Source organism: Rattus rattus, chromosome 6, assembly GCF_011064425.1.
Source record: "Rattus rattus isolate New Zealand chromosome 6, Rrattus_CSIRO_v1, whole genome shotgun sequence".
Lineage (NCBI taxonomy): Eukaryota > Metazoa > Chordata > Mammalia > Rodentia > Muridae > Rattus > Rattus rattus.
Genome location: NC_046159.1, coordinates 16,830,082 through 16,857,287, shown reverse-complemented (window position 1 = coordinate 16,857,287; position 27,206 = coordinate 16,830,082). Strand labels below are relative to the sequence as shown.

General features: G+C 44.8%; 1 protein-coding gene and 1 non-coding gene across 2 annotated transcripts; both read right to left on the bottom strand.

Annotated features, from left to right (window-relative positions):
• Positions 1–3,698: 3,698 nt before the first annotated feature.
• Ybx3 (Y-box binding protein 3) lies at positions 3,699–27,001 on the bottom strand. Its single transcript, XM_032905551.1, is given in 11 exon segments — positions 3,699–4,242; positions 6,576–6,674; positions 7,154–7,325; positions 9,180–9,271; positions 14,611–14,817; positions 17,919–18,041; positions 19,483–19,572; positions 22,155–22,188; positions 23,135–23,198; positions 26,557–26,607; positions 26,610–27,001. Coding segments are annotated over 10 exon segments (1,080 nt in total). The 5' UTR covers positions 26,791–27,001; the 3' UTR covers positions 3,699–4,242; positions 6,576–6,608.
• Positions 18,871–19,004, bottom strand: LOC116904672. Its single transcript, XR_004388372.1, has one exon. It is a non-coding gene; the product is annotated as a small nucleolar RNA SNORA70 (small nucleolar RNA).
• Positions 27,002–27,206: the final 205 nt, after the last annotated feature.

Below are 27,206 nucleotides of genomic sequence, written 5' to 3'. Positions count from 1 at the left end.
CTCAAGAAGAACCAACAAGGAAAAAGACACCCATGGGGCTGCCCCCTCCCCATGACTTTCTGTTTCTGTCTAGTATTTTTGATCCCCAAAATTCTCTTTTTAGACAATGCCACTTCTTCGTTGCCATTTTCTTGTTCACCTTCTTCGGGAATTCAGAACTTATTAGAACCTTGCATTGGCCACACTCCAAACATATCATCTTCCCACCTTCTGTTCATAAATCTTCAGTGTCAGATTCATGCTCATGAGATGTGAATGGAGCTGGACATCAGATTCATGCTCATGAGATGTGAATGGAGCTGGACATCTTTCTTGAGTTCAACAGCATCTGATTGCTTCAAGAATTCCTTAAGGTGATACTGTCAGTTTATCAGTGTGGGTAACAAACCCATCTCTCATCATGCTTGGGAGTTAAAACTTTCCCCCATGGCAATGGAGTCTTCCATTTTCTGATGGTGAAAATGGAAACAAGGTTCTTTTGTCTTCTGTCTTGATTTCCTTCCAGTCATCCCCTTAGTGGTAATTTTGATGTGCATTTACTTTTATGTCTCTTTTGCTTAACCCTTTCAAGATCACTTTTAAAGTCAATGTTCTGGGCTGTAGAGGTGAGTTACTCACTGGAGGATTTAGTCTGTACATGTAGGTGAATGTACATTTTGTAATGATGGGGGGTGGGCTTTGTCTTGGAATGGAGAAAGAGCACACTGCCTTTTTAAAACTGCCTGCAGATGGAGAATTAACACTTTGGCATTAACATTAACATTCTGGCAGCTGGATCAGGTGTCATGTAGTGAAGAGAATCCACTTCTGATTTATCACCATTTGTTCTTTATTCGCCTTTGTCCTCTAGACACACAGAAAAGAACATACTACCTCAAGACCTGGCCTTTGTTTTGTCTTTTTGAGACAGACCCGGGTCTCACTAGTAGCTGAGCTTGGCTTTGACCTCCAAATCCTCTTTAAGGTACATTCTACCTCCCAACATCTGGGACTAAGCCCCGAGATAACGTCTCTAGTTCCAATTTTTATCTTTCTTCCCACTCCACCTTAAACTTTCCCATCAGTTAAGATGCATTTATACTAGCCCTAAGCAAGTCGTCTACAGGTGAATCTCCAAGCAGAAAAGGAGCTAAGATTCTGCTCTTCTCACAGGCTGGGGCTCACGTGAAGTCTTCTTATAACCCAGTCAGACTAGGTTCTAGTTTCCTTTGTCAATCCCCAGATCTGAGAACACTACATTACTGAAGCAGAAACTACGCACCCTATATGGTTAGACAGTCTATTGAGGCATAGAGGATGACTTAGCACTGTCATCAAGCCACAACTAATTGATTTTAGTACAATACTCCTCCTACTACAGAATTGAACACAGAAAACATTGAAGAATCAACCTAAAATTGACCAGGAAGCTTTTTCCCTGGAGGATTTGCTCTCAGAAGTGTTACTACTACCTGGATGAAGTTCCTTTTCTCTGCCAGTTACAGACATAAAAGTCGGGTAAGAGCATAACAGATGTGGGGAAAGTCTCAAACACAGCAAACAGGAGCAGACAGAATCAGCTGGTCAGTAAAAGGTTTTCACTGGGTGTGAGGAAGCACAGTAAACACATAATAGTCTCCTGTAGATATTAATCATAAAGTGCAGGATAACCATGCTACAATCCACAGACCCAAAGAAACTGGGTAGTAAAGACAGCCCAAGTGAGGACCTCACTCAGAAGGGGAAACAAAATGGTCATCAGAGGTAGATGAAGAGAGAGAACTGGGTGTGAAAGGGGGTGAGGAGGGTAAGGAGTGTAAAGAGAGGGCTGAGCGCGACAATGGAAATTGGTGGGGGTCATCTATGGGACTAGATCTAGAACCCGCGTCAAACTCCTTAAACTTTCACATGTGTCAGCAATCACACACAAGCTTACAAATAATAGTTAACAAAGAAGTTATCTTTTTGAGTGTCTGGCCAAAGATAATGTTAATGTTCAGTGGATGCATAAGCAGTTGTTGGGGGAGAAAGAAATTTCCTCAGTGTCATAATCACTGGCAATCACCAGTGTTTCTGATACCAACCCTAATACCCAAATTAAACTCAGAATCATTCTGTCTCCCTGTCTCTGTTACTCACACACACACACACACACACACACACACACACACACACACACACAGAGGAAGGAAATGAGAAAGAACTGAGTGAATGTAAAATATGCTTTCTGAAAAACAAAAGTAGTCTTATGTCCTAACTATAGGTACTACACACACACACACACACACACACACACACACACATCATCATCATCATCATCCTGACTACATAATTATTCATGTTTTATTAAGCCTAGAGAAGTAATTGTTCCAGGGACAGCTTGTCAATCCTAGTTAAGCAGCTAGCCTGGTCAGAACCAGCAGGAAGACACGTTATCTCCTTTCATACCACGTTGTGGACCAAACTACCTCCTTGGATTCGTGGAACATGGTTTCCTGGAAAGCAGAACCTTTTCTGCTGGTGAGGACTAGAGAACATACTCTGAGGTAAACAGTGGCTTTCAGTGTGCAGAACTATGTAGAAACCCTTCTGTCTTTCTAAACCCTTATGGCGATCACCCCTTAACCTGCTAAAACAGCTAGGTATATGGACGAAGTGAACAACTGTGGCCTCCTGTATCTGGCTATCATGAACTGGACTGTGCTATCCATCACTCAGCTCATGGGAAACATCAATCAGAGACACTTCTACTTTCCCACTAAAACCACAGCTGTGTGGACATGTTTATCTCCCTGTACCTGTTTTCATGCAAACATTCCCCCTTGCTGGCACCCGTTGCTGCCTCTATCCCCCATCTTCTTGGCACCCACCTGGATCTACCTTAATCCTGTGTCTCACCTCACTTGAAGCACTGGGCAAAATCAGGATCATCAGGAGTGCACATGCAGGGAAAGCTTTCCTTAGGAAAGTTAGATACATTCCCCCACCGGGAAAGATTTAGAGGGGACCTTCCCTTGTCTACATCACTCAAACAGTCTAAATGCCACCTCAGAACTACTTACAGGGCATTTACCTCGTCTGCAGGCAACCTAGACATGACAAGACAGGGGCTGAGGCATAGCTCCACCTCAGAGAAGGCTATGGGCATGCAGGGATTATGGTTCAACGTGTTCAGACATCCCTGAATGAATGGCCAGAGGCAAGTGTGTACACCAGACATAGCAGTTTGGCATCAAAACCTCAGACATCAAGTTAAGAATACTTTAAGTCCACAGAAAATCAACAGTGGATCTGAAACCGTTCACCTCAAGGCCATCCAGCTGTGTGGCTCTGATGACTCGTCTGGAAATTCGGTCTACAACAAACACCTCATGCCTACCAGAAATAAAGTTATCTCTGCGTTGCACATTTCAGTGGCACCCTCCCAGTTCCTATATCAAAACTCACGACAAAACATAAAACGCTAACTCATCTGGGTTTGGCTCAGCATTAACAGGGCTGGGGAGTTGGTGGTGAGAAGCACAGGCTGCTCTTCTAAAGAACTAGTTTGATTCCTAATACCCACACAGCAGCCCACAGCCACCTATAACTGTCAAACACCCTCCTTGGGGCTCTAAGTGCACCCGGTACTCATGGAGCACACCAACGTCTACACGGGTAAAACGTTCACACGAGGAGGAGGAAAAGGAAAAGGGAAATGCACGCAAGTTACGCAGCTCCTCCTTTGAAGGTAAAAATTTTATTTTTGAGGAACTTGTTACTGCACATTTCAGAGAGAGCTATGTAAGAAAGCAAAAATGTTCTCCCCTCATCCTAGGAATAAATAAGGGCATAAAATTTCTTCTTAAATCATGACACTTGGAAGTTTAGCACCAGCATCCAAAATGAACAACAAAGGAAAAAGAGCATTTACTATATATTTCAGATTTCTTTGGTTGGGGCAATCCCCATGTGGTATTAATATTTCTTCTTTTAATTCATATTACCAAAACAGTAAAAACCAGGAAAAAAATATAAAGCACTAGGTTGCTGAAATGGGGAGGCTGCTCTCTGCCTGTGCAGGTTCCCGGGACGCAGCTGGATGGACAGTGCGGACTCCTTCCCTTTGCAGTTGTTAGTTTCGTAGAGAATAGCAGTAAACATTCTAATGTCCAAATCTTGGTTAGTCTTCCGTTTTATTGCTTAGATGTTTCTTTGGTGTTGGTAAGGTCGTGGGTGTGCTTTTTGCCTTGTTTTTGAATGGTCATTAATTCTTAAGGTCACCTGGAAGAAATTAAAATCAAACTTTAAGAGTGATATACAATGACCAAAAGTTAGGACAAAAAGGCAAAACTTATTTGAATTGAACTTACACAAAGCTCTAAATCAGGTATATATCTTGCACAGGCATAATGGGATAAAAATTCTTACTTTTTAATGAACTACTTCTATAAAGTACAAGAATCAATATCTAATAATTATATAAAAAGCCTTGTATCATGTAACCCAGTGTAGCCTAATTCTACACACAGCTGAGTGAGTTAATGTAGGTCCTGAAGGAGGACTGCCCATTCTGCCTAGAGACAAGGAATGCTGTTGCCACTAAGCACAGCAGTGTGCCCTCACGGACAGTCAACTCCAATCCCTCAGGCACTGCACAGGAGAGCTCATTATAAACCCAAAACTGCACTTTCAAAAAATGGCATGGGCAGAGTGGGTTTTATAAACATAGCAAGAAAGAAACACATAAAAAGGAGTTAGAAAGGTGATAGGTAAGACCTGGGAATGAGCCAAGCGTTCAAGCACAGCCCTGCAATTTGAACACTCAGGCAGAAGTTCAAGACTACAGTGAGTTGGTCACCTGGAGCCTACAAAATGAGCCCTCTTCAATCTGCCCTGAGCCCAGCCAAAGAAAACCCAAAATCAAAATCACTTATAGAATAAAGTCGTTAGCTTAACCCTCTGACAGCCACATCTCCTTGACTAAATTTCAATCTACATAAACCGACAAGATCCTTAGCAAGACAGAAAAAGGGCGGCTCTCCTCCACTCCCCAGATGAATACCTGAGTTACCTCAAGCATTCCTATGACAGCCCTAGTCATAGGTTTGCTCTACTGACCGGCAGTGGACATATCAATAAGATACACTGCTCAATCTCTAATTCCCAAGCCGGCCAGAGCTGCAGAGGTCTCACTAGATCTCATAACAAATTGCACGGCCACAAAACAAGTAACACTGACTGGAGGAAGGGCAAAGAGAAACCATTCACATTATGCTATAGGTAACACTTCCCTGGAACTTGAAAAAACAGGCTCTAGTTGGGAAATTTTAGATTAACAAACTGAGCCTGGTATGGTGGTGCATGCTGGAGTCCTGGCACCAACGTGCACCACTGAGTTCAGACCGTCTGCAATATATTTGGCAGACTGTCTTTTTGATTGTGTTTTTTTTTTTTTTTTTTTTTGATTATGACAGAGCCTCTCTGTGTAGCTCTGGCTGTCCTGAAACTTGCTATGTAGACTAGGCTGGCCTTGAACTAGAGATCCACCTGTCTCTGCCTTTGAAGTGCTGGAAATAGGTGTATGCCACCACTCCTAGCTACTAAAAGACAATCTTAAAAAAAAACAAAACAACCTTGGCTAGTAGGTGACACGACAGCACTGGTTTTCCCAAGTGTCTTTGCTGTGGAAATGGCTCAATAAAGTGCTGCCACACAAAATCAGGCAAAGGAAGATTCCAAACACTCACAGCGGAAGCTGGAGGCAGTGGTCTGTCTGCAACCCTAATGCCCCAAGGAAGACAGAGAAGAACCTTGGAGATGGCTGGCCAGTCAGTCTAGCCACTGGGCTCAGTGAGACCCTGTCTCAGCAAGTAATATCGGAAAGAACAAGAGGAAAAAGCCACCTCTGCTTGCTGCAAACACACAGAAGCCAAGGCTTGTGGCACAAGCTGTACACCTAAGCACTCAGGAAACCTGAAATAGGATTGCCTCAAGTTCAAACGGGGCAAGCCCCAAGTCAGCCAGGGTTCCAAAGCAATACATGCTATAAACGACCACCAGCAAACACATGCATGGAAGACAGGTCATAGGTTGGGAGAGACAGCTCAGTGAGTTAAGAGGGTTGCTGCTTGTGCAGAGGACTTCTAGTTTCCAGTACCAACACTGGGTTGTTCCTAAGTGACTAGTTCAGCTACAGAGATCTGACAGACTCCTCTGAACTCAGTGGGAACTGACACTCACACACACATATCCCCACACAAACATATATACACTAAGTTTTTAAGAAAGCACTATCTAAATCAATAGATAAACCCGGGCCAGCAAGGTGCTCAGTGGGTAAATGTGCTGCTTGTTATCCAAGCCATCTGAGCTCCATCCCCAGATCCCATGTTTGAAAGAACTGACTCAGCTTACAAAAAATGGCAACCATTACACCTGTCTCCCTATTTATACCTCAACTTACCTACTGACCCTTATATAGGGTCAATCCCAAAGAATACCGAGCATCCAACCATACTCCCAGCCTCCAGTCACAGCCTCCCCGGTGCAATGGAGACCACTGCAGGCACAGTAGAATCCCAGGGTGCTGCTGAGAGAACAGGAACAAGGCTTACCCTGCTGGTGGTGAAGGTGCCTGGGAGCCAGGGTCACTCGGCACTGCTCTGTTCGGTGGCTGGAGCGGGGTTCTCAGTTGGTGCTTCACCTGCCTTGGTCTAAAACACAGCAAAACCACAAGCAAACTCCTTCAGAAGATTGCAGCGTTTAAGGGTGAAAAGTCTCAAAATTAATTTTCTTGCCTAGGAAGAAAAGTAACCATGCAAGTTTCCCTTTTCTTTTATGTACGGGTCAGAGATTAAGTGGCTTCTACCTGACCAATACCTTTCTCCCTAGAGTCCACAGCATGCAACGGCTATTACTTTGTCCCTGTTCACCAGTGGTTTCTCTGCTATTAACTGCTGTCCTTCATACTAAGCTCCCAATCCCTGCTAGTGCAATTCCTCCAGAGACTGTTTAACGAGCTCAAGTCAAATGCTCAAATCATGTTACAAGAAGGAAATACTGTCTACAGACGGAGCCTAAGTAAACAATGCTGTACTTGGTAAGTGTTCAGTTTCACAGGGAGAAAAGCCATCCTTAGGACTTTAACTCCTCAGGATGATCTGGGTGTGTCTCTCCTGGCTGCTGGCTTTACCTCTTTGCCATCTTGTGAAACAGCGTTGAGGGGACGGGGGCGGCGCCTGTAGTTGTAGGGGCGTCGGAATCCACGGCGGGCAGACGGCTGGTTTGGACCATTGGCCGCTTGCTGATTTTCTTTATCTTCAGCCTCTCCAATAGCAGGGGCAGGTCGTGGGCGAGCAGGTCCCCTAGAGCAGGGAACAAAAGCTACATAAGAAAGCTACTTGGTGGAAGGTAGGTGTGTGGGGTTGAAGACTGAGGTGGGGAGGGGTCCTCAAGGGTATGAGGTTTGTTCATTATTGAACCAAATGACAGGGGTTGGGGATTTAGCCCAGGGGTAGGGGCTTTGCCTAGCAAGCGCAAGGCCCTGGGTTCGGTCCCCAGCCCCGGAAAAAAAAAAAAAAAAAGTAAGTGCAATGAACCAAATGACTAACTAGTTAATAAGTACTTGTTCAATCATTCCCCGACCAGACCAGCACTTGCAGATACAATGAAGTTTTGCTGAGAGCCCATACTTCTCCATTCTTTTGCTTCTTTACATATTTGTAGTAAACAAACAATACAGCAAAATACATAGGGTCCACCAGGCCCTGTGATAGGCACCAAGGAAAATGGAGAAAGAAGCATGGCCCAGGCTATTGCCTGCACATGAGGGGATCTGGCAGAAACCAATATGCTCACTGTGAGACTCCTACACAAGGAGTCATTAATCATCATTGCTGGAACCAACCATGTAAGGAAGGCTGTAGAACAAATTCTTTCCCAGTCTGTTTTGGTTTTGCTTTAATAAATCCCTATTGATAATCAGCTAGTATGTTCAACCAATAAAACGCACGCAAATGTCCCAAAGTCTGAACTTGGGAATAGTTCTCTAGTGCCAGTGTCTTAGAGAAGGGACGTGTAACACACACCATCCAGGAGGTCCCATTTGTTCCCCTCACCTCGAGGATGACATGGTACTGACAAGAGTCTCTTCTTATGAAGCTTCCCCAGGGAGATGGCTGTGGGAAAGAGCACCTGCACCCTGGACACATGACCTGAGACCTGGTTCTATCCCAGGAATCCATGAGAGCTGGTGCTTCAACCTCCCCATACGTGCTGAGACACACACGAGGATGAAACCTAACAAAACCACCACCCAAGGGATCTCAGGGAGTCTAACCCAAATGAGGAACAGCGAGAGAAAGCCCATTAAAATGGCCCATCCTTCACTGACAGCAATGCCAGTGGTATGGACACCAGGGTGTACCGAGGACGTCATGGTAAGCATACCATCGAAAACCTCCACCCCTCCCCCTTTTCTGTTTTTTTCTTTGACACACATCTCACTGTTTAGCCCTGGCTGGTATAAAATCCAGAGATTCACCTGCTCCTGCCTCCAGCTTTGAATGACTTTTTAAAATGTTCAAGGTACAAACGTGGTGGCCATAGCAGAGGCCAGAAACATGCCAGAGGACACAGAGCTACTGAACTCTTGGATTCTCACAGCCAACCGGTTTTCCAAAGCCCTAGTAGACAACCTTGATGACTAAAACGCTTAGTATTTCACTTTCCCTCCATTTCTGACATAATAATATGACCATCAATTAATGCTTATTTTGTTTAGTTTAGTAAAAAATAAGCATCAAATCAAACATGGTGTCAAACACCTATAATTCTACCTATAATTCTTAGGAGGCCAAGAGCTGAGGAGGAGTTCAAATTAAGAGGCTAGCCAAGGGCACGCAATACACAGCAAGACTTGGCTACACAGTAAGACCCTGTGTCAAAAGGAACAAAGAGAAGTAAAAAGATTTATTTATGCCACTTCAAATTGCAGGCCATGACCAGTCATAGTTAAAGGGAGAACAGCATTCTGGCTGTAAAGAGAATGACTATCTTAATGTGTGTGAAGCCCTGGGCTGCTCCCCACCGCAAACAATATGGCTCATGGTCAAGGCAACCATCTCTTCAAATAACAAACATGGCCATGAAACAGACCCACGGTGCCCTCATCCACTCCGCTGTCCCTCTCAAAAGCCGTGGTGAACACTCACTCATACCTGCGGAACCTTGGGCGGTAAGTGGGATTCCGATGAACCTGGAGCTGCGCTCCCTCGGGGACTCCATCCTTCATCTCTCCAATCTCACCAGCCTAGAGGGCAATGACAGCTGGAAATGAGCCAGGACACAGGGCAAGACGGGTCAAAGCACACAGTCCCGTAAAGAAGACCGCTTTCAAAAGCAAATCTGAGTCAAGAGCTTTGTCACCAGGCTGAAGCTCCAGTACTGAGCCTGCTATGTGCTGGCTATTTTTATGAATGACAGGAAAGAAATGAAAACTCATTCCTACCACAATAGCCTTTGCCCTTCCTTAGTGCAAGGCACCTAGCTTTTCACACATTAAAATCTGACCCTTTCAATATTGAAGAGACTCTTTTAAGGGCGTGGGCCTTATTTTAAAGGCTCAGCCTGTACTGCTCTCACCTAGTATGTGAGAACTAGGATGTCCAGCACCAAAAGAAGACAAAATAACATTTATAATAAAAGGAAATGTATTTCTGAGCAATAGAGCATGTTCAACTGCTTCAAGCTCAGATGCACTGACCCACTAAAGTTCACAGGTTTCAGAGTCATGTTCATCTCACCCATAGCTACAGGCACTTGAGGGAGGTATCTGCCTGGCAGGAGTTAAGAACTGGCTTCGACCCAGTCCTGACAAATCTTAAGCATACCTTTACCTATAGCTCTTCCTTGAAGCTTTTCCATCTGCTTATGACACGTGTAACATTTAAAAGTATAATGTTTTTTGAGGGAGGAAGATTGTTAAGACAGTCTTACAATGGAGCCTTGGCTAGCCTCAAATGTGTGATCCTTCTGTCTCAATCTACCAAGGGTTAGAATTATAACTAACATGTGTAGCTATTACACCCCAGCTTAAAAATTCCTAGGTTGGATATAGGCCTTTAAGACTGGTGACCTATATTTGTAACCAGGGACCCACATGATGAGGAGAGCCTCAGTCAGCAAAGTGCTTGCCCTGCAAGTTGGAGGACTAGAATTCCGATCCTTAGCACTCATGTAAAAAGCCCAGCATGCATGTGCAATCCCAAAGTTGGGAGACAGAGATGGGCAGATCCCTGGAGCTCACCAAGTAACCAGTTTCAATCAGAGGTCCTGCCTCAAAAATAAGGTAGAAGGGCTGAAGAGATGGCTCGGAGGTTAGGAGCACTGGCTGCTCTTCCAGGGCACCTGAGTTCAATTTCCAGCACCCACGTAGTGGCCGGGAACCACTTCTAATTCCAGTTCTAATGGACCTAACGTCCTGTTCTGATCTCCAAAGGTTGGAGGAAGCATGTATATAGCACAGTCATATATGCAGGCAAAAGATCCTCCCTGCACCCCCTGCAATATACACACAAAGTATCAATAGAAATAATGATAACAACAATGACAGAGGTAAGACACCTGCCATGGACCTCTGACACAAACACACATACATTCACTCACAAAACAACCCACCCCTGCCGGGCATGGTGGCCCAAGAAGAGGCATGAAGAGTACCATGAGCCCAAGATCAATCTAGGCTGCATACTGAGACCCTGTCTCAGAAAACAAATAGTAAACAAAAACAACAAAAAACACCTCCTTGTTTCACCTCTTCAAGAGAAAGGGAACATGGGCACTCCCAGCATTCACCAGGATGCCCACCAACTTCCTTATGATTCATTTCTTTTTTACCCTGAATGAGGGAGGGCATCACGTTCACATCTGAACTTGTCTGTTTTCAACACACAAAACTAACTTAGAATCCTATTAAGTTTATCTTTCTTTTAAGCTAGGATGTTTCATCATTCTTGGCTTTCAGATCTGAGCACCTAAATTTGGGATACATCTGATAAGAAAGCCGCAAAGAGTAGCAGAATAATCTATTTTTTCTACCCTGTAAGGTGGCATCATAACACTGCTGAGATATGCCTTGGAGGATGGTTAAAGTCTCCAGTTAGTGTTTTTGCAAGGTCCCTTTAGCCTGAAAAAGTCCTATTCCTCAAATGTTTAATGTATTTGTGTATTCATTTACACCTGGGTGGATTCTTAGGTCTCAATTTTATTCAGTGAGCTATAATCTGTTACAGTCATTCCTGGCTTAAAGGAACTCTACATGCACACTTGTAGCCTCTTGACAAGGCTCCAACAGTCTTTAAAGTACTCCCTGCCTTTCTGGCATAGGATGGTCAAGGCTTTTTACTGGTATTTTCTCTGACCCAGTTCATTTCTAGAAAAGGGCTTCTTTCCACCAAAGAACTGCACTCAGAATTAAGCACCTTGAGATGAACCCCGCTCAACACTGCTAGGGTAGCCATGCGTCGGGGTCTTTATGTAGATAAAGTCACAGAGCATACACATGCAATCCGACATGCAATCAAATACCTTGATTTGCCTCATCTAATAGCTTTGGTAGTTATGCTCTTCATATATTAAATAAGGTGCAAAAGTGAGGCTCGGGGCAACTCAGCACCATAAAGATGAAGAATTGTCCTTTACAGATACAATGGCTATAGAAAACCTAACGGCTTCACTCGCACCAGGAGCATCAAACAACAAGCAGTCTCTCTTCCCACTCCCTGCCACATTTAAACTTCTCCACACTGAACACTGTTCTCTGGGTTATCAAACCCAACCACCATCTCCTCGATTTCTGATTGTCCCCTACAGCCTGGTCATCAAAAGGAGTTAACTTCATGAAGCTTATTCTTGGATCTGACTCCCATGCTGGCTTCATCACATTTCCTGAGCTTTAGTGGCAATGACCTGTCATTGCCAACATCTTACCCTATCCCCACCCCCATCCCTCCTACTCACCATCCCAAACAATTTAAAATAACAGCCTGACCACACCACCACCAAATAAAAGGCAGAAAAGTCACTGATGCATTGTCTTTGTGTGGGAATATGATGATGTGTGTGTTTGGTTCCTTTTTTTTTTTTTTTTTTTTTTTTTTTTTACTTTTTTATGGGGGGTGTATCAAGATGTGTGTGTGTGTGTGTGTGTGTGTGTGTGTGTGTGTGTGTGTGTGTGTGTGTGTGTGTTTGTGTCTTAGCACTGGCTGTCTTAGAACTCACTCTGAAGACAATGCTGGCTGGCCTCGAACTCAGAAGCTGAGATTACAGGCGCTGGAGCAGCTGGCCTGGCTGTATAATGTGTCTGGTATGCTGTGTGGTCGTCTAGGTACATGAATACGACAACCTGAGGTATGGGACCTTGCATCCCACTACCTTTGAAACAGTCTTTTGTGTTGGCTCTGTGGCAGTCAGACTAACTGTCCTGAAGCTTTTGTATCTGTCTCAATTCTTGCTGTAGGAGGGAGCTGGCACTACATTCGCACACATATGCACAGCTTCACATGGTTCCTGGGGATGTGAGATCAGGTCTCATGCTTGCATGGCAAGTGCTTTGAGAACCATTGCCAAAGTCACCCAAATTTCTAATAGTTAAACACTCAAACCTCTTTATCTTTAAGAAAAACAACAAAAATTAATTTCATAGGCCAAAGACAAAAATTAGGACTGATTTCAAACATCTGCCCCTCGGGCTGGAGAGATGGCTCAGCGGTTAAGAGCATTGACTACTCTTCCAGAGGTCCTGAGTTCAATTCCCAGCAACCACATGGTGGCTCACAACCATCTCTAATAGGATCTGATGCCTTCTTCTGGTGTGCCTGAAGAGAGTGACAGTGTAGTCACATAAAATAAATCTTTAAAAAAAAAAAATCTGCCCCTCGTAGGGGCCACAGTGCTGCTTCCTTCTCTCATCAATTACTCTCTGAAGCTGAGGGGCCGGATCACTCAAATACACACAGCCATCATACTTGAAAATGGGGGACGGAACACTGGCTACTGACAGATGGACTTCAGCATCACAGCCACTGGCCTGCATGCTGCATGACATTGTTTCCCGTGTTGCCCTGCAGCACTGGTCCATACAATTTCACTATGCAGTAGCAGGCAAAGCCTTTTCCATCCAAACTTAATAGCCTGTAACTACCCTAGGGATCAACCTTCACTTAAAAACAAAAAAAAGTTTACAACAATGTCCTAGAAGATGCCTAGTTACATATAGAAAACTTGGTAAAGTTTAAGATTTGAGCTGTTGATCTGGCTTAAGGAGACTTAGTAGCCATATATCCATAGTGCAGCAGTGCCTATGAAGATTCTAGTGGAAAAGTCGCTGCAGACATCTAATGTGGGTTCTGTTCCAAGGCGGAACAGCCATGGTCCGCATGTGTTCCACACAACTACATGCAGTTATATGTTGCCTACAATAAACATGCTGCTAGGGGGAAAAAAAATTCATCCAGTCACATGATACTCTTTCTAAGATACTAAGGACACATTTTGCTCCTATCTTTAATATGAATTATCTTCTTTTAAAAGACATGTAAAACACATGTTTCAGGAAGTGTCTTATATGCCAAATAGTAGGAACAGCCCGGAAGCCGCTGCCAAAGAGCTGCACCCAGCTGAGCTCTTGTGCTTTCATTTCCTAGAAGCCTCAGATGCTGCCCTGAAGATGCCCACTCTGCCTCACGTACCCAGTGTCCATACATCTGACACTACTTGTTATTTTTAGCACATTTGTCAGGGGCAGCTGTTGAAGAGTTAGAAGGGAAAAACAAGAAGCCTTGTAGAAACAGCAGCCATGCATGATGGGAGTGGGAGGGGTGGAGCAAAGGGACTGAACATAACGTTCTGTCAGAACCCTTGGGGGTGGGGGTGGGGGATGAAGCCCAAGGACACTGATGAGAGAGGTCTGTGGCTGGCGATATATAAAGACCCACTCTCAGCTCCCCAAGCTCCCTGAGAATTGAAGCCCTCGTGTAAAGCTTATCCATGGGTTCCCAAAAGCTCTACCTATTTTCCCAACACTCAGCAACCTCCACTGTTAGTGTACCAGAAAATCAGCACTTCATCTAATTTGGCATTTCCCTCTTTCCACTGTACGTTGTGCCCCACCCTCACGGTTAAATACAACATCCTAATAAAGGCATGCCGTGCCTCCATTTAAAGGCAAACAACTTCATCTCTCCAAAACCTTTTTTTTTTCTCAAAAAAGTGAAAGAAACAGGATTAAAATCCAGGCCCCCTTTGAGATAAGAGTCCAAGTTCTTAAAAATATCCCTTGTCTCAGTATGTAGCAGAGGCTAACCCTGAACTCAGACTCCTCCAGCCTCAGCATGCCTCCTCATGCCTGGCTTGTTCTTACACATGTATAAACTACACACCCTTCCCATTGTCCCATTCGATATGCGTGGCTCATGATGTCCTTCTAAAAACGTCTAGACAGGCAGAGTGGGCCTCGCCTCAGCTTCGGTAGCACAGGGAGCTGCAAGCAAGGTTACTTCCGATAGCTGGAGTTGAAGGAGGAGGAGAAGGAGGAGGCAGAGAAGGACGAAGGGTGAGGACTGCTGAGGAGGAGTCTCAGGTGCATTTTACCTGCATTCTGTTGGGATGGGGAAAGACCCGTGAGCGACGGTCAAAGGTCTGTCCCACGTGGTAAGGCGGGAAACGCCGCTGCCGGTATGGAGGGCGATACTGGGGGCGGCGCAGCTGATTCCTGGCCCCAGAGAACTGCCCATCTGCGGCAGGGGGCTCAAATCCTTCACTGCTGCCGCTCCCTTCCTCCTCCTCCTCCCCAGCGTACTAGCGAAGCAAAGAAACATAGTTTCAGAAGAAGTTACAGCGAGGCAAGAACCAAAGAATACCACTTAGGATGAGCTATCACCAGGAAGAACCCCAACTCCCAGAGCAGTGACCCTTCATTGTGAAGACGCAACATTGTGCAGACACAATGCAAGTAGCCCAGACAATTAAATGACTGAATGGGAAAACTACATGGAGATTAAAGTAGATCTATGCAGATAACATACCGGAGCAGCAGAAAAGCAAGAGCAAAACAATCTATTACCAAACCTAAGGATACTGAATTAGATAGAACAGCAGTGTTACACTGTTTGGCTCCTTTCAATGTGTCTCCCAAATTTACCCAGTAGGGAAAGTCAAGAACTGTCAAGAAAAAAACAAAAAACAAAAACCCAAAACTTTATGACACCATCAGTAGATCTGACCTAGGCAGTAAGCTTCCTAGGGCAGTTGGCTCTCTCCAAGCCTTCCCAGGCTACAAAGGCAAAACACTACCATGACTCCACTAGGCTGTTCATCTCTCACCAGCAGATAGATAGATGGTGGGTCTTCTAGGATAGAATGGCAGGCAATCTCTCAAAAGACCAAGCACAAAGCAGACAGGAGAATCAGACTATCCTCTATTAAACCATGCATCAGAAGCACACACTGTGTAGTGCAATGCCAGTCTTCTCTCCCAATGTGCACAGGACTTTCAAGTGAAATGTTATCAGTATAAATGAGTTATTTTAAATTAAGTATTTAAGATTAATTTTAATTTCTAATGTAATAGCAGTATCATACCATTAACGATTGAGATCCTTAACATCATCTCTAAGTCTAAAGGTAGGTTCAAAAACCAAACAGCATGACGGCTAAGATCTACCACATTCTTCCTTCCTATGTGGAAATGAGGTTCAATTGTATTTTAATAGCAGTAAATTATAACACTAACCATTTCTAAACTATAGAACTCACTTTTTCCCTTTTTTTTTTACTTTAAAAACTAAACAAACATCCCTAAAGAATTTATTAACTCATCATTTTAAAGAATATGAAGTAGCAAAGTCTTACAAGAAACACCTGTAATTTTTTTTTTAAATGAATTGAAAGCTTGTAAACTAGCGACCAGTTTCTCTTAGAGGATGGGTTCCTTAAGCTTCAGAGCCTCCACACCAAACCCACACGCCCAACTACTAAACTCCCCACAGAACTGGTTTGGTCTAACTTTACAAACCAATATACTAAACTCCCCACAGAACTGGTTTGGTCTAACTTCACAAACCATTAACACACTGTTCTGAGGAACTGGACTTAACTCAAGGGCCCATCCGTGTCAGGCAGGCGTGCTGCCACTGAGCCACAGCCCAGCCCTTTGACTTTTCATTTGGAGACAGGGTCTCCTAAGTTACTCAAGCTGGCCTTGAACTCACTCTGTAGCCCAAACAGGGCTTGCACTTGCGATCCTCCTGCCTCAGCCTCCCGAGTAGCTGGGATTACAGACCTGCGCCACCAGGCCTAGCTCATTCTACTCTTTATAAAACCTGTATGAATAAATGATTCACAGTTATGTAAAGATATATTTTGCATAAAAAAATATTCACCACATAAATTTCTAAGTTCATACACCTAAATCTTTCATGTAACCTCTAGGACACAATCACTGGCACCACCCTAGCTGACCGAATACTCAAGTTAGTACAATGGAAGACCGCCACACAGATCAACTTCACTTCTCTTCCAGCTCTTGGAGGGAAAAATGTTCAAGAAAAGTTTTTACTGAAGATTTTCTCCCACTTTTACTTCTCAATTGACCTAAACACTAAACTGATCATAGCTAGAGATCAAACTGCCCATCCTTGCCCCTGCCCCTCAAAGATTAAGTGGAATACATATGAGTACCTGCCTGTGTGTAGTACATGCATGTGGAGGCTAGAAGTTGACACTGGGTATTCTTGAGACAGGGTGTGCTGCAATCAGGCCTGTGTTTGTATGGGAACTACTATATTGACTGAGTCTTTTCCCCAGCCCTCCTGAATTGTTAATAAAACATAGTAAAAGAAAAAATAAACAGATGAAATGTAAGAAATGCCAATAAATCAACACGGGACAGGAATGGATGGCCGTCTGAAAGGAGAAGCACATAGAAGATGTATACGTAACAAAACAGCACCAAGCCATTTTCATCTGTATATTTTTTTTTTCTTTGTAGCTCTGAATAGCCTGGAACCCAGAGATCTGCCTGCTTCTCCCTTCCAAGTGCTAGGATTAAAAACATGAGGCACCATAACTAGCTAATCTGAAAATATTGTTCTTTTGAGATTTTCCTGAGTTTTTCTTTGTGTGACACAGGTAACTTCCCTACTGAGCTCAGAGATCACTGATTGTGGAGTCTGTAGTGCTAGCACCAGGTTCTACATTAAAAATATACATCCTTAAATTGCCACACCTTCTAAATCAAACCCTAGAACGGTCCTTATGACCACAAATGGGTTCGTTATACTTACTTTAAACTCAACCTAGGAATGTTCCAGCCAGATTCACCTTACCTAAAGATGTTTCACCTGGAGGAAGACTAATTCAAAGACCTAAGGATTTGTTGTTTTTCCCACTTTATTTTGAACTAAGAACAAAAGTCTTTCCTACACCAAGTAGTCCCTTAACTACAGCATGTAACTCAACACATGAGGCCAGCATGCACTGTGATACCTAAGACAGCCTCACGCTTTCTTGAGGCCAGTTGTCTCAGCATCAAGGCAGGAAAGAGGTTGCAGGGCTGTGATGGGAACCCCAATCCTGGTGCCAGTAAATAATAAGGATCTGGCCAAAGGAAGAGAAAGCCTTTGGACAACTTGGCACCTTCATTAATCTGGTTATGAGGTAGGTGAATGACTGTTACTTGTAGCCAACTCTACCTTAAATGATACAACTTCCGATTGGCAACCTTCCAATAGGACCTGTAGCTAGGAATAATTTCTAGGCACTAAACATTTCCTCTCAAAAACTATCACATGCATACGTCTAGAATATGGCACTTCCAAATGAGGTATTTATCAGTTCCCAAGTTCAGTTTTAAATATCAAAATATTTGCAATCAATGATTAGGGACACAGACAACATACATTACGGGGAGGTCCTCGGCGCCTGCCATAGTAGCCGCGTCTGTACCGGCGCCGATCAGCAGCATAGCGACTCCCTTCTACAGGAACTCCATCTGGGCCAGTCACATTTGCTGCTTCAGCACCCTGAGGAAGAAAACAAAAGTCTCCAAACTTAAAAGAAACCAAGTAATCCCCTACAGTAAGTCAGCTACAGGGTGAAGAACCCCTACTGTGATCTCAAAAACAGTGCTTTTACTATCTTAATTTGGGTGCCTGACCTCCAGAACTACATAGCTGTGGCTTGAGACGCTCTACCCCTTGTCTGATCAGCCAAGTTTAGGAGCAGTGCATACATTAAACATGAATGAATGAATACAAGACACTTCAATGGAAGAGAGACAAAAAAACTAAGAAACCTGATTAGCACATGCTGAAACCCATGGTACCCCAAGGTACCAGTAGAAACTGACTGGTCAGCTCCAGTTGCTCTAACTCTGAGTTACTGCTTAGCTTGGCAGAAAGAAGGAAGAAAGGGCCCTTAGGAACAGTCTCCACACAATCCTCCTTTAGGCCTTCCTGTTAGATTCTTGACAGTGACTTAAGAACTCTTTTTCTACCCCAAGTGCTAGGAACGAAGCCAAGAACTCAAACACGCTAGGCAGCAGGTATTCTAACACAGCTACAGCCCAGCTACCACACACCACCAAATTTCACCTGCAACAAATCTGCTTAACAAAGCTCTACTTCTTGCAAATACAGGATATCCTAAGGACCATACAGCGTGAGCCTGGCCTGTCTGGAACTTCAATCGTGTATTCTCTACTATGCAGCTAGATGCGGAAGTACATCATGATCTGGCCAGTGTGAGTCCTGGCTATCAAGCCCTGGTGCCTCTCAAAGTCATCCTGCAGACCTGACCGGAGCCTAAATTCTGGACTGTGTGATATTAGAGACAAGAACACCTACTGGAAAGTTTTGTCTCCTAGGTCCCTTAGAGCAACCTATATAAGAAATAGGCAGCATACACTACCCAGGAGGCTGCTGTATGCAGCCATTGCACACCAGGATCCACCAGGAGAGAAAGCTGGTCGGCTTAATTGGCTGCAGTCAAACTTTTTTTGTCATTGAGGTGGGAGGTGGGTATGCTTTTGAGACAGAATGCTATTGTGTAGCATAGTCTGACCTCACACTTACAACATTCCTCCTCCTTCAGCCTTTTTAGTGCAGGAATCACATACCACCATGCCTAGTTTACTTATGTGGGGCTAGGCATTGAACCATGGGTTTCATGCATGCCAAGCAAACTATCTACTAACTGGGTTACATGTCTGGACCAAGGCAGTGTGAGGTCCTAACTAAAATGTGTCTTAGACTTTGGAGGAGCCAGGCTTTATTCCAGAGTTCCTTTATCAAACAAGAAACTAAAATATATGGCATACTGAATATTTATAATGGCATCCAGTAAAAATATTTCTGCTTCCACTTCCTATCACAAAAAATTTAAATATTGTTTCAGGGGCTGAAAAGTCACATATTATACGATAAAACTATGCGTAGGCACACTCTTACATTACCAGCTTCTCACCTTTTCTCCTTCAACCACATCAAACTCTACAGTCTCTCCATCCCCCACACTGCGCAGATACTTGCGTGGATTATTCTTCTTGATGGCAGTCTGTCAAGGAAACAAAGTACCATTGGAAGTATATTCCAATACTGGAATGTGCTTATCAATTTCATGTCAGCCAGAATATTATGTATTTGCTTAAAAAAAAAATTCCCCCAGTCTTCCATTAACCTGTAACAGTAACCACAATGTACATTTCTTTCCTGACTTATGGGATGCTTCAAAATGTATCCACTTAGGTGGTAGAGAGATACAGTCACTACATATACCTGCTCCACTCTGTCACTCAATCAAGACAGTGAATCAAGTCAAGCGGCTCCTAAGGTTCTATCTGGTTCCTTCCATGAGGGCAAAAATGCCTGCTTGAGACCTTATATAAACACTTCTTGGTTACAGAAGCTTTTCACACGAGGGTAGCATGTTGGAGTGATGGCTCAGTAGTTGTGAACACACACTCCTCTTACAAGGTAGGACTTGAGTTGGGCTGCTATACCCAATTATGTAGATACACGTCTATAACTGCAGAAGATCTAATGTCCTCTTCTCCTCCACCAGCACCATGCACATTTGCATACACACACCCCCACACACATACATATACACAAAAATAAAAGAGAATTAAAAAGTTAGTGTGGCTGGGTATACTGATACATGCCTGTAACACTAGCATTTGGGAGGTGGAAGCAGGAGGATCAGGAGTTTAACACTAGATTCTTTCTCAAAAATACAGAAAGATGGCTTAGGGGCTCATGTTTGAAATTATCTTGATGATGATCGAGACCAACCCGGACAACAAGAAGTTCAAGACCAGTGTGGACAAAATAAAGGTTTGTGTGACAAAAATAAATAAGTAAATGAAATAAAAACTTAGTGGTAAAAAAGAAATATCAACAAGATAAACATTTATGCTAATAATTACTGATAATATAGTAATAATTTCAGGACTGATGGCACACACAGTGTAATCTGGTCTCTGAGGTATTCCACTTTATAGAAGAGAAAACATGAGGTGGTGACTTACCTGAGGTCACAAAGCTAAGAGCGAGCAGAAGATTTTATCCTTACACTATCTGAATTTTCATCATTTTCATCTCACACACCAGTGATCATTAGAGAACTGAAGCACCACTCTCTGCCTGAGGCGTCTGCACCTCTATCATCTGCTCAAGGCTTTCTCCTTCTCAAGTACAGGGAGAGAAGACTCAACAAATGTCCACTTCCCTGGCTGGTATCTCTAAACGGTTAAAGGGCTGGGGAGTTTCTATAGAACTAGGTCAACCTTATTTTATAAAGCGATTAGACATGTGTAATCCAGCCTTCCTTTACTCCGAGTAGGAGGGAGAGAAGGGAGTGGGGGATGAGCCAATAGGGCAGAGACCTCACCCACTCCACAAGGAGGCAGCTCAGGACAGGATGTATGCACGCACACCACGAACATTTAGCCATTCCAAAAAACAGCCCCTCCCTGCAGGCTCGTTCCCCTTTTCCTGTTAAACTGGGCAGGCCTCAACACACTGAAGTGACTCACTACACAGCCTCATGGAGCTGGAATCGGGTCATTAGCTCACAGGCAAGGAGGCCGGCCACCAGCATGGAAAGCCCTTTCTCCCAGCCGTCACTGAACAGGGTGCTTCTGCCAAAGGTCATTAACCTCCACATGTTATGAGCAAGACTTCCTTTTCAGTCTGCGAAGACCCTAAAAGTCCTCTTATCTCAACGAATCCACTCCAATCACCTAGGTACAACAGAAACATAAACCACATGGCAGACCTAGGAAGGACGGAAAATAACAGCTAGAGAGGTTTTCAGATGTGACTATTCCCAACTTCCAAGCTTCAGCCCAACACACACAAACCCAAACCACAAGAAACAGGCACAGCATGGCAGCTGTACAAGTCCATGTGCCACTGCCACAGTTTCTCTTCAAGATTCTGAAAATGGCAGGCCTCGTTCAGACTGAATATACAAAAGGAACAGCAAAAACGGGTGTGCCTTCTCCTAACCTACTTTATAAAGCAAACAATCTAGGACAGTAATAAGGAACATGTGAGCACGGAGACTCGGGAAGCAGAGGTCCAGATACTCACTTGCTCTTTTCCTCAAACAGAAGGAAACTGTTCTTGGACTTCCACATGTGCTAGCTATGTCTCAACCACAGGAGGAAAAATTGTCTAAGAAGTGGAAGCTTTCTCATGTTACACACACACACACACACACACACACACACACACACACACACACCTCTAATCCTAATCTAGTCCTCTCCTGGGTGCTGTTCACAAATCAAAGGAGTTTTATTCCACACCAGCTCAGGCAAAAAGCCAGGTTGGTTCTGGCCAAGCACCAAGGAGAGCCACACCATTAGGCCAGTGCTGACATAGAAGCAGATTTTTTTTTTTTTCCTTTTTTTTTTTTTCTTTGCTAGCAACTCACAGAAAAGTAATTTAACTGAAAATGACTTCATTGAAACGCGAAAACCAAATGTGTGAAAACAGTTTATATAGTGGGACAGGAAGGTTCCTCTGCCACTCTTAATGTTGAATTGAGCTCTCATTCTAAAATGAGTTCAGGGCACTACAATCATCGATAGGACTCACACAGTCAATGTACACTGCTAGAATCCCTCTTACCTGGTGTACAAACACATCTTCTTTGGTGTCGTTTCTGTTGGGAGGCAGAAAAAAAAAGAAAAAAAAAAAAAAACTCACAATTAAAGGGTCTGAGCATTCAGAGAAGCTTAACAGAACAAATGCATTACGAACGAAGATCAAGACCTAAAAAGTAAAACCACCTTTTAAATAGTTTGTCCTTTCAAAACAGATGCAAAGAATCAATTCCCATAACTCTCCTCTCCCTCAGAGGCCCCCTCCCTGCTCCACACTGCATTGTGGCGGTCCAAGCCTTGGATTCCACACACACACAGGAACACCCGTTTGCTCTCATGTCTTTCTCAATCACATGCTATGTAATCAGAGCCCTAAATTTTCCTCCCAGCAAAAGCAAGACAGTCAAAAGGACAGGGCACAGCTGTGAACTAGGCTCTCCTTACACTGAAACATAAAACAGCCTTCCCACCACCCCACCCTAACCTCCACCCACCCCAGGCAGATAAGAGACTGAAGGAATTGGTTTTAAAAAGCAAGAAAACAGAAAAACATCAACACCCTGTATCTCCAAGCAGCCTGTGGTTACCGCAATTCCGACATGATCACAAGTCACCATGGTTTAAACCCTACTTTCCCAACAAGACTTGGAGCTGACCAGAGCAGGACTTATATAGCCCCAGCTCAGTTGCTCTCTGGTTTGTGACCTTAAGGAAAGCTGCTTAACCAGGTTTTCCTTTCTCCATCTGTGAAACCATGGACATGCACTATCTAGCGGTTTTGTATTTTTTTTTTCATTTCTGACTGTACTTTAATCTCTGTTCTAAATGTTAGACTATATGAATATTCTAGAAATGCCTATTAATATTTAATGACCAACAGCTTATAAATGAAACTATTTACCATGCTTGGGAATCTCAAAATGTATACAATCCATCAGTAAAGTGGAACAATGGATTTGTAACTGCTGTTGTTACAAAGTAGGTACAAGACAAGCAGACACATACCGGTTTATAAATCCATATCCATTTCTGACGTTGAACCATTTGACAGTGCCAAGGACTTTGGTGGCTAAAAAAACGGGATTAAGCAGATATGTTAGCACCTGACCTACAAACAGCTAAAGCTTCTGTCACTGAGGCCCTGATATCATTCCACAAAGCCAAAACACCCTTGGGTAAACCATCAACAGTTTAATTAAAAAAAAAAGTGGAATTGTGATAAAGATGTGATTATTTCAAGCCTGAGCTTTTCTTTTGTGTAGACTTTTTACCAGGGACTCGAGGGGTGGCCATGTGTCTGAACAATTCTGCAGTAATTAAAACTGAGAAAGGTGTTTGAGAAAAGCATGCTGTTAAAGGCTCAACACCAAGGGAGAGGCAGCTGCATGTGCCTAGAAATCCAGCACTTTGGAGGTGAAAGCAGGAAGACCAACCATGGGCTAAAGACTATTGTTAAAAAGCAAGAAGTTCCAGAAAGTTCCAGGGCTGGGTCTTGGCTCAGCTGGTAGAGCACTTCGATTTCATTTGAGAGACAACAGTGTGAGCCTCGGAGAAAAAAGCAAACCAACAACTAGGAAAAAATGACAGCCACACAACACACTCCAGTTATTCACACAGGAATCTCCCATGTTCGAAGGAAGAGGCAGGGGGAAGAACAGAAGCTGGGTCACCTTATCAAATCTTGTACTTTGAAATAGTGGGCAAACTTTAAAAAGCAACATAGTAGCTCCTTCTTCATAATCAGCCTAAGAAGATATAAAGAAACTGGTAGCCAACTGAGGGCTGGTCAGAAGGCCATAGTAGAAACAGAACTCATGTTGGCTCGCCCCAGTTCTGTATTTACCACTGACGCATGGCACCACAGGGCCCTTTCACACCAAGGGGCTTACCTGCTGTCTTCAGCTGCTGAGAAGGGAACCCTAGCATTTGCTACAGTCAATGGCCTACTATCTGCACCCTCTGTCATAGGTAGGATAATTTTCCTACAATGCCTCACTTGAAAATTCATTAAGAAAAAGAATCTAAATGTTGTAGATTCCAAATATGACTGCTGGGATCAATGGTGAATGTCATATTTAGTGTCTCCAGGAAATGGAGAGGTCTAAACCAAGGAAATGCACCAGACAGTCATCAACACTCAGTGAAAGAGAAAACCTGGCAAGACTACATTTAAAAGGGAAAAGCTCAGGAGTGGACAAGCCAGACCTACAGCCTCTTGTGAGGAGATGCTGTGGTTCTGTGCGGCACAAAGATGGGCTTGCACAAGCCTCTTAGCTTTCTTAGCTGAACTCCTCAGCATTTAGCTTAAAGCCAATCTAATGTGAGCTGCAGAGCAAATGAGAAAAAAGAAAAACTCACGTTTCGGATGTCAACATAAAGAAGTCAGGTATGGATAAACAGTATGGCCTCTACAACAGGATTCCACATGGGAGGATTTTTGTGTTTCTTTTAAATATTCTGGATAAATACAGATATATACAGATACACACACGGAGGTTGTGAAAGAAACTGATAAAAACACTAAGCCCAGTGTGGTGGTGCGCACCTGTAATCCTGCCCCTTGGGAGATGAGGGCAGGATAACAAGGAGTTAAAGGTTATCATCTGCTACAAAGTGAGTGTGGCCAAGGCCAGCCTAGGTTTCTTCATGAGGCCAATTTCAAAAAAATAAAAGTGCAAAACAAAAAACAGATACACAAAGCGAGGGAAAGGCAATGATAACAGCAGAAGGGGGAAGATGGGAAAGATTCTCAAGTCTGTTTTCACCGTTGGTGTTTCTTTACTTCTCAAACTTATTTTTTTTTTAAATACAAACTGTACAAATATTTCCATGAGCTTCATATAACCAAACAAATCCATTCACATTTTTAATACTATATTCAAGTACACAGCAAGGGGTTAGTTGGTAGAATAAGCCTATTCAGTTCTTTTTACTTGGATAAACTTGTTTTCCCTGAAGGACCACATGGTATAAACCAAAGTAAAGGCCCCTTTGCAAAGACCAGAATGAGAGCGTCCAAGATATCCATTTCAGTCAGTACTAAGTCCAGAACATTTTGGGTATCCATGTGTCTGCTTGGCACAGGAGATGGCAGACCACAGCGGACAAAGACAAACAGTGCCGAAAGTGTCAGGTGAAGGCTTGCCCTTCATTTTGAGAGTCTGAACTTTTGAGTGGCAGGATGAAAGACAACAGAGTCAACACCAGTCATCTGGCAGAAAAACTGCTGGAGATTGAGGAAATTAACCTTCGTTTACAGCCCTCCCCCCCAATCTACAAAGATATTATCAACTTTTCTTATCTCGAAAACGCAAGGATCAAGTAAAAACCTGTAGGATTCCATCTGCCCCTGGTAAGGTATCATTAAGAACCTGCTTCTGCTAGCAACACAGGGTTCTATCTTCCATTTTGTGTGGAAGTGGTCCAAGGAGCATCTGGTGGAAAGTGCCACAATGCAACACCCACAAGACCTTTAAGGAACTTTTTCGTGAGGGTGAGGAAAAAAAATTGGGAGGAACTGAGTTTTTAAAGCCTTAGGAAAACAAAAACCAAAGGATTGTCAGGGGTGGGGAATACTGAAGGTGTTCTATTTTTTTTCCACAATATTCCTTCAGCTTTCATGCTAAATGGGGAGGAAGCTCAGAGAGCAGGCGAGCCCAATCGGCCCCACCCAGAAACAGTGAACATTTCAGAAGCATCCTACACCATCTGTTAACTTTCCTGTTTCGGATAGCGAACCACATGCGCACGCACACACCCTCCGGGGAGCTTATCCACCACCCACCTGCTAGGCCAGCCTGTGGAAGGCCTCACACCGGGCGTTCCTTAAGGAAGATGAGGACACTCAAATATGTGACAAAATACAACAGCCACCGTTGCAAACCCTCGGTCCCCCAATATCTCCAGTCCCCACCTTCCCTTTTCCCTTCCAGTTACAAGTCGTATGGTAACCATGTTTTGGACACTCGTCCTACTCCCGACTAAGTTTTTCCCAGCCCTGTACGTGTGTTCCCACGGTGCGGGAGAGGAAAATGTGCAGCAATTGGTGGATACTGGAAGGCTCTTTGCATCTGTGGGCACAAGGGGAGGAGGGTGCCCGCCCCAAGTTTCTCCGGGCGTTGCAACATCTCTGTGCCGGCATATGGCCCGGAGGAGCATGGCGGCTGTCCCAAGCCCACGAGGGAAGGGCGTCGGGGACAGACACCTGACCCTACCAGGCCAAGGGGGGAAAAATACACCACACAATAAAGTCTTCCCAAGCCACCCCTCCTGTCCCTCTCCGGAGTCCCATCCTCCCCGCGAGGAAACGTGCGGCTTTCCCTACCCACAGCAAAGACTCCCCAGACCTGGCCCACGTGTCCCAGCCCGCCCTGCATCCACGTCCATCCTCGCCCGCCGTCTCTCCCGGGCTGCAGCCAGGGACTCACCGAGAACTTTCTTCTCCGCGTCCTCGCTTCCCGGGGGCTGATGGGCCGGGGCGGGCCTGGGGGGCTGTCTCCGCCGGGGCTCCCCGCGAGCAGCGCGGCGGGCGCCGGGGCCTGGGGCGCGCCGCTGGCCGCCGGGCTCTTAGGCGCGGGGTCCGGGGGCGCCGCGGCGGGCGCGTCGGCCGCGGCCTGCGGGAGCGTGGTGCCGCCGGTGGTGGCCTCGCCCGCCTCGCTCATGCCGCCTCTCCGCTCTCTCCGGGCACCTCGGTGGCGGTTGGCGGCGGTTAGCGCGGTGGCGGTCGCGGCGGCCGGCCGCTCTCAGGGGAGGCCGGTGCGGATCGCGCGGCGCGGCGGCGGGCGGCGGCTCGAGGGCGGGGGACGCGCGCGCTCGGGTCTCGCTGGGTCTCCGGCCCCGAAGATGGCCCTGCGCAAGTGCTCGCGGGCGGCGGGCGGGCAGGCGGGCGCGGGGCGGGGAGAGAGGGTGGGGAAAGCCGCCGCGGCTGCTCATTAGCATTTAAAGGCGCCTGCGCTACTCCTCAGGGCTCTCGGAGCTGGTGGGTCCTGGGTTGTGGGCACCATGGAGAGGTTGACGCGGAGCAGAGGAGATATCCCCTCCCCAAGACATCTTCCACTTGAGTTTGCTTCTTGAGGGG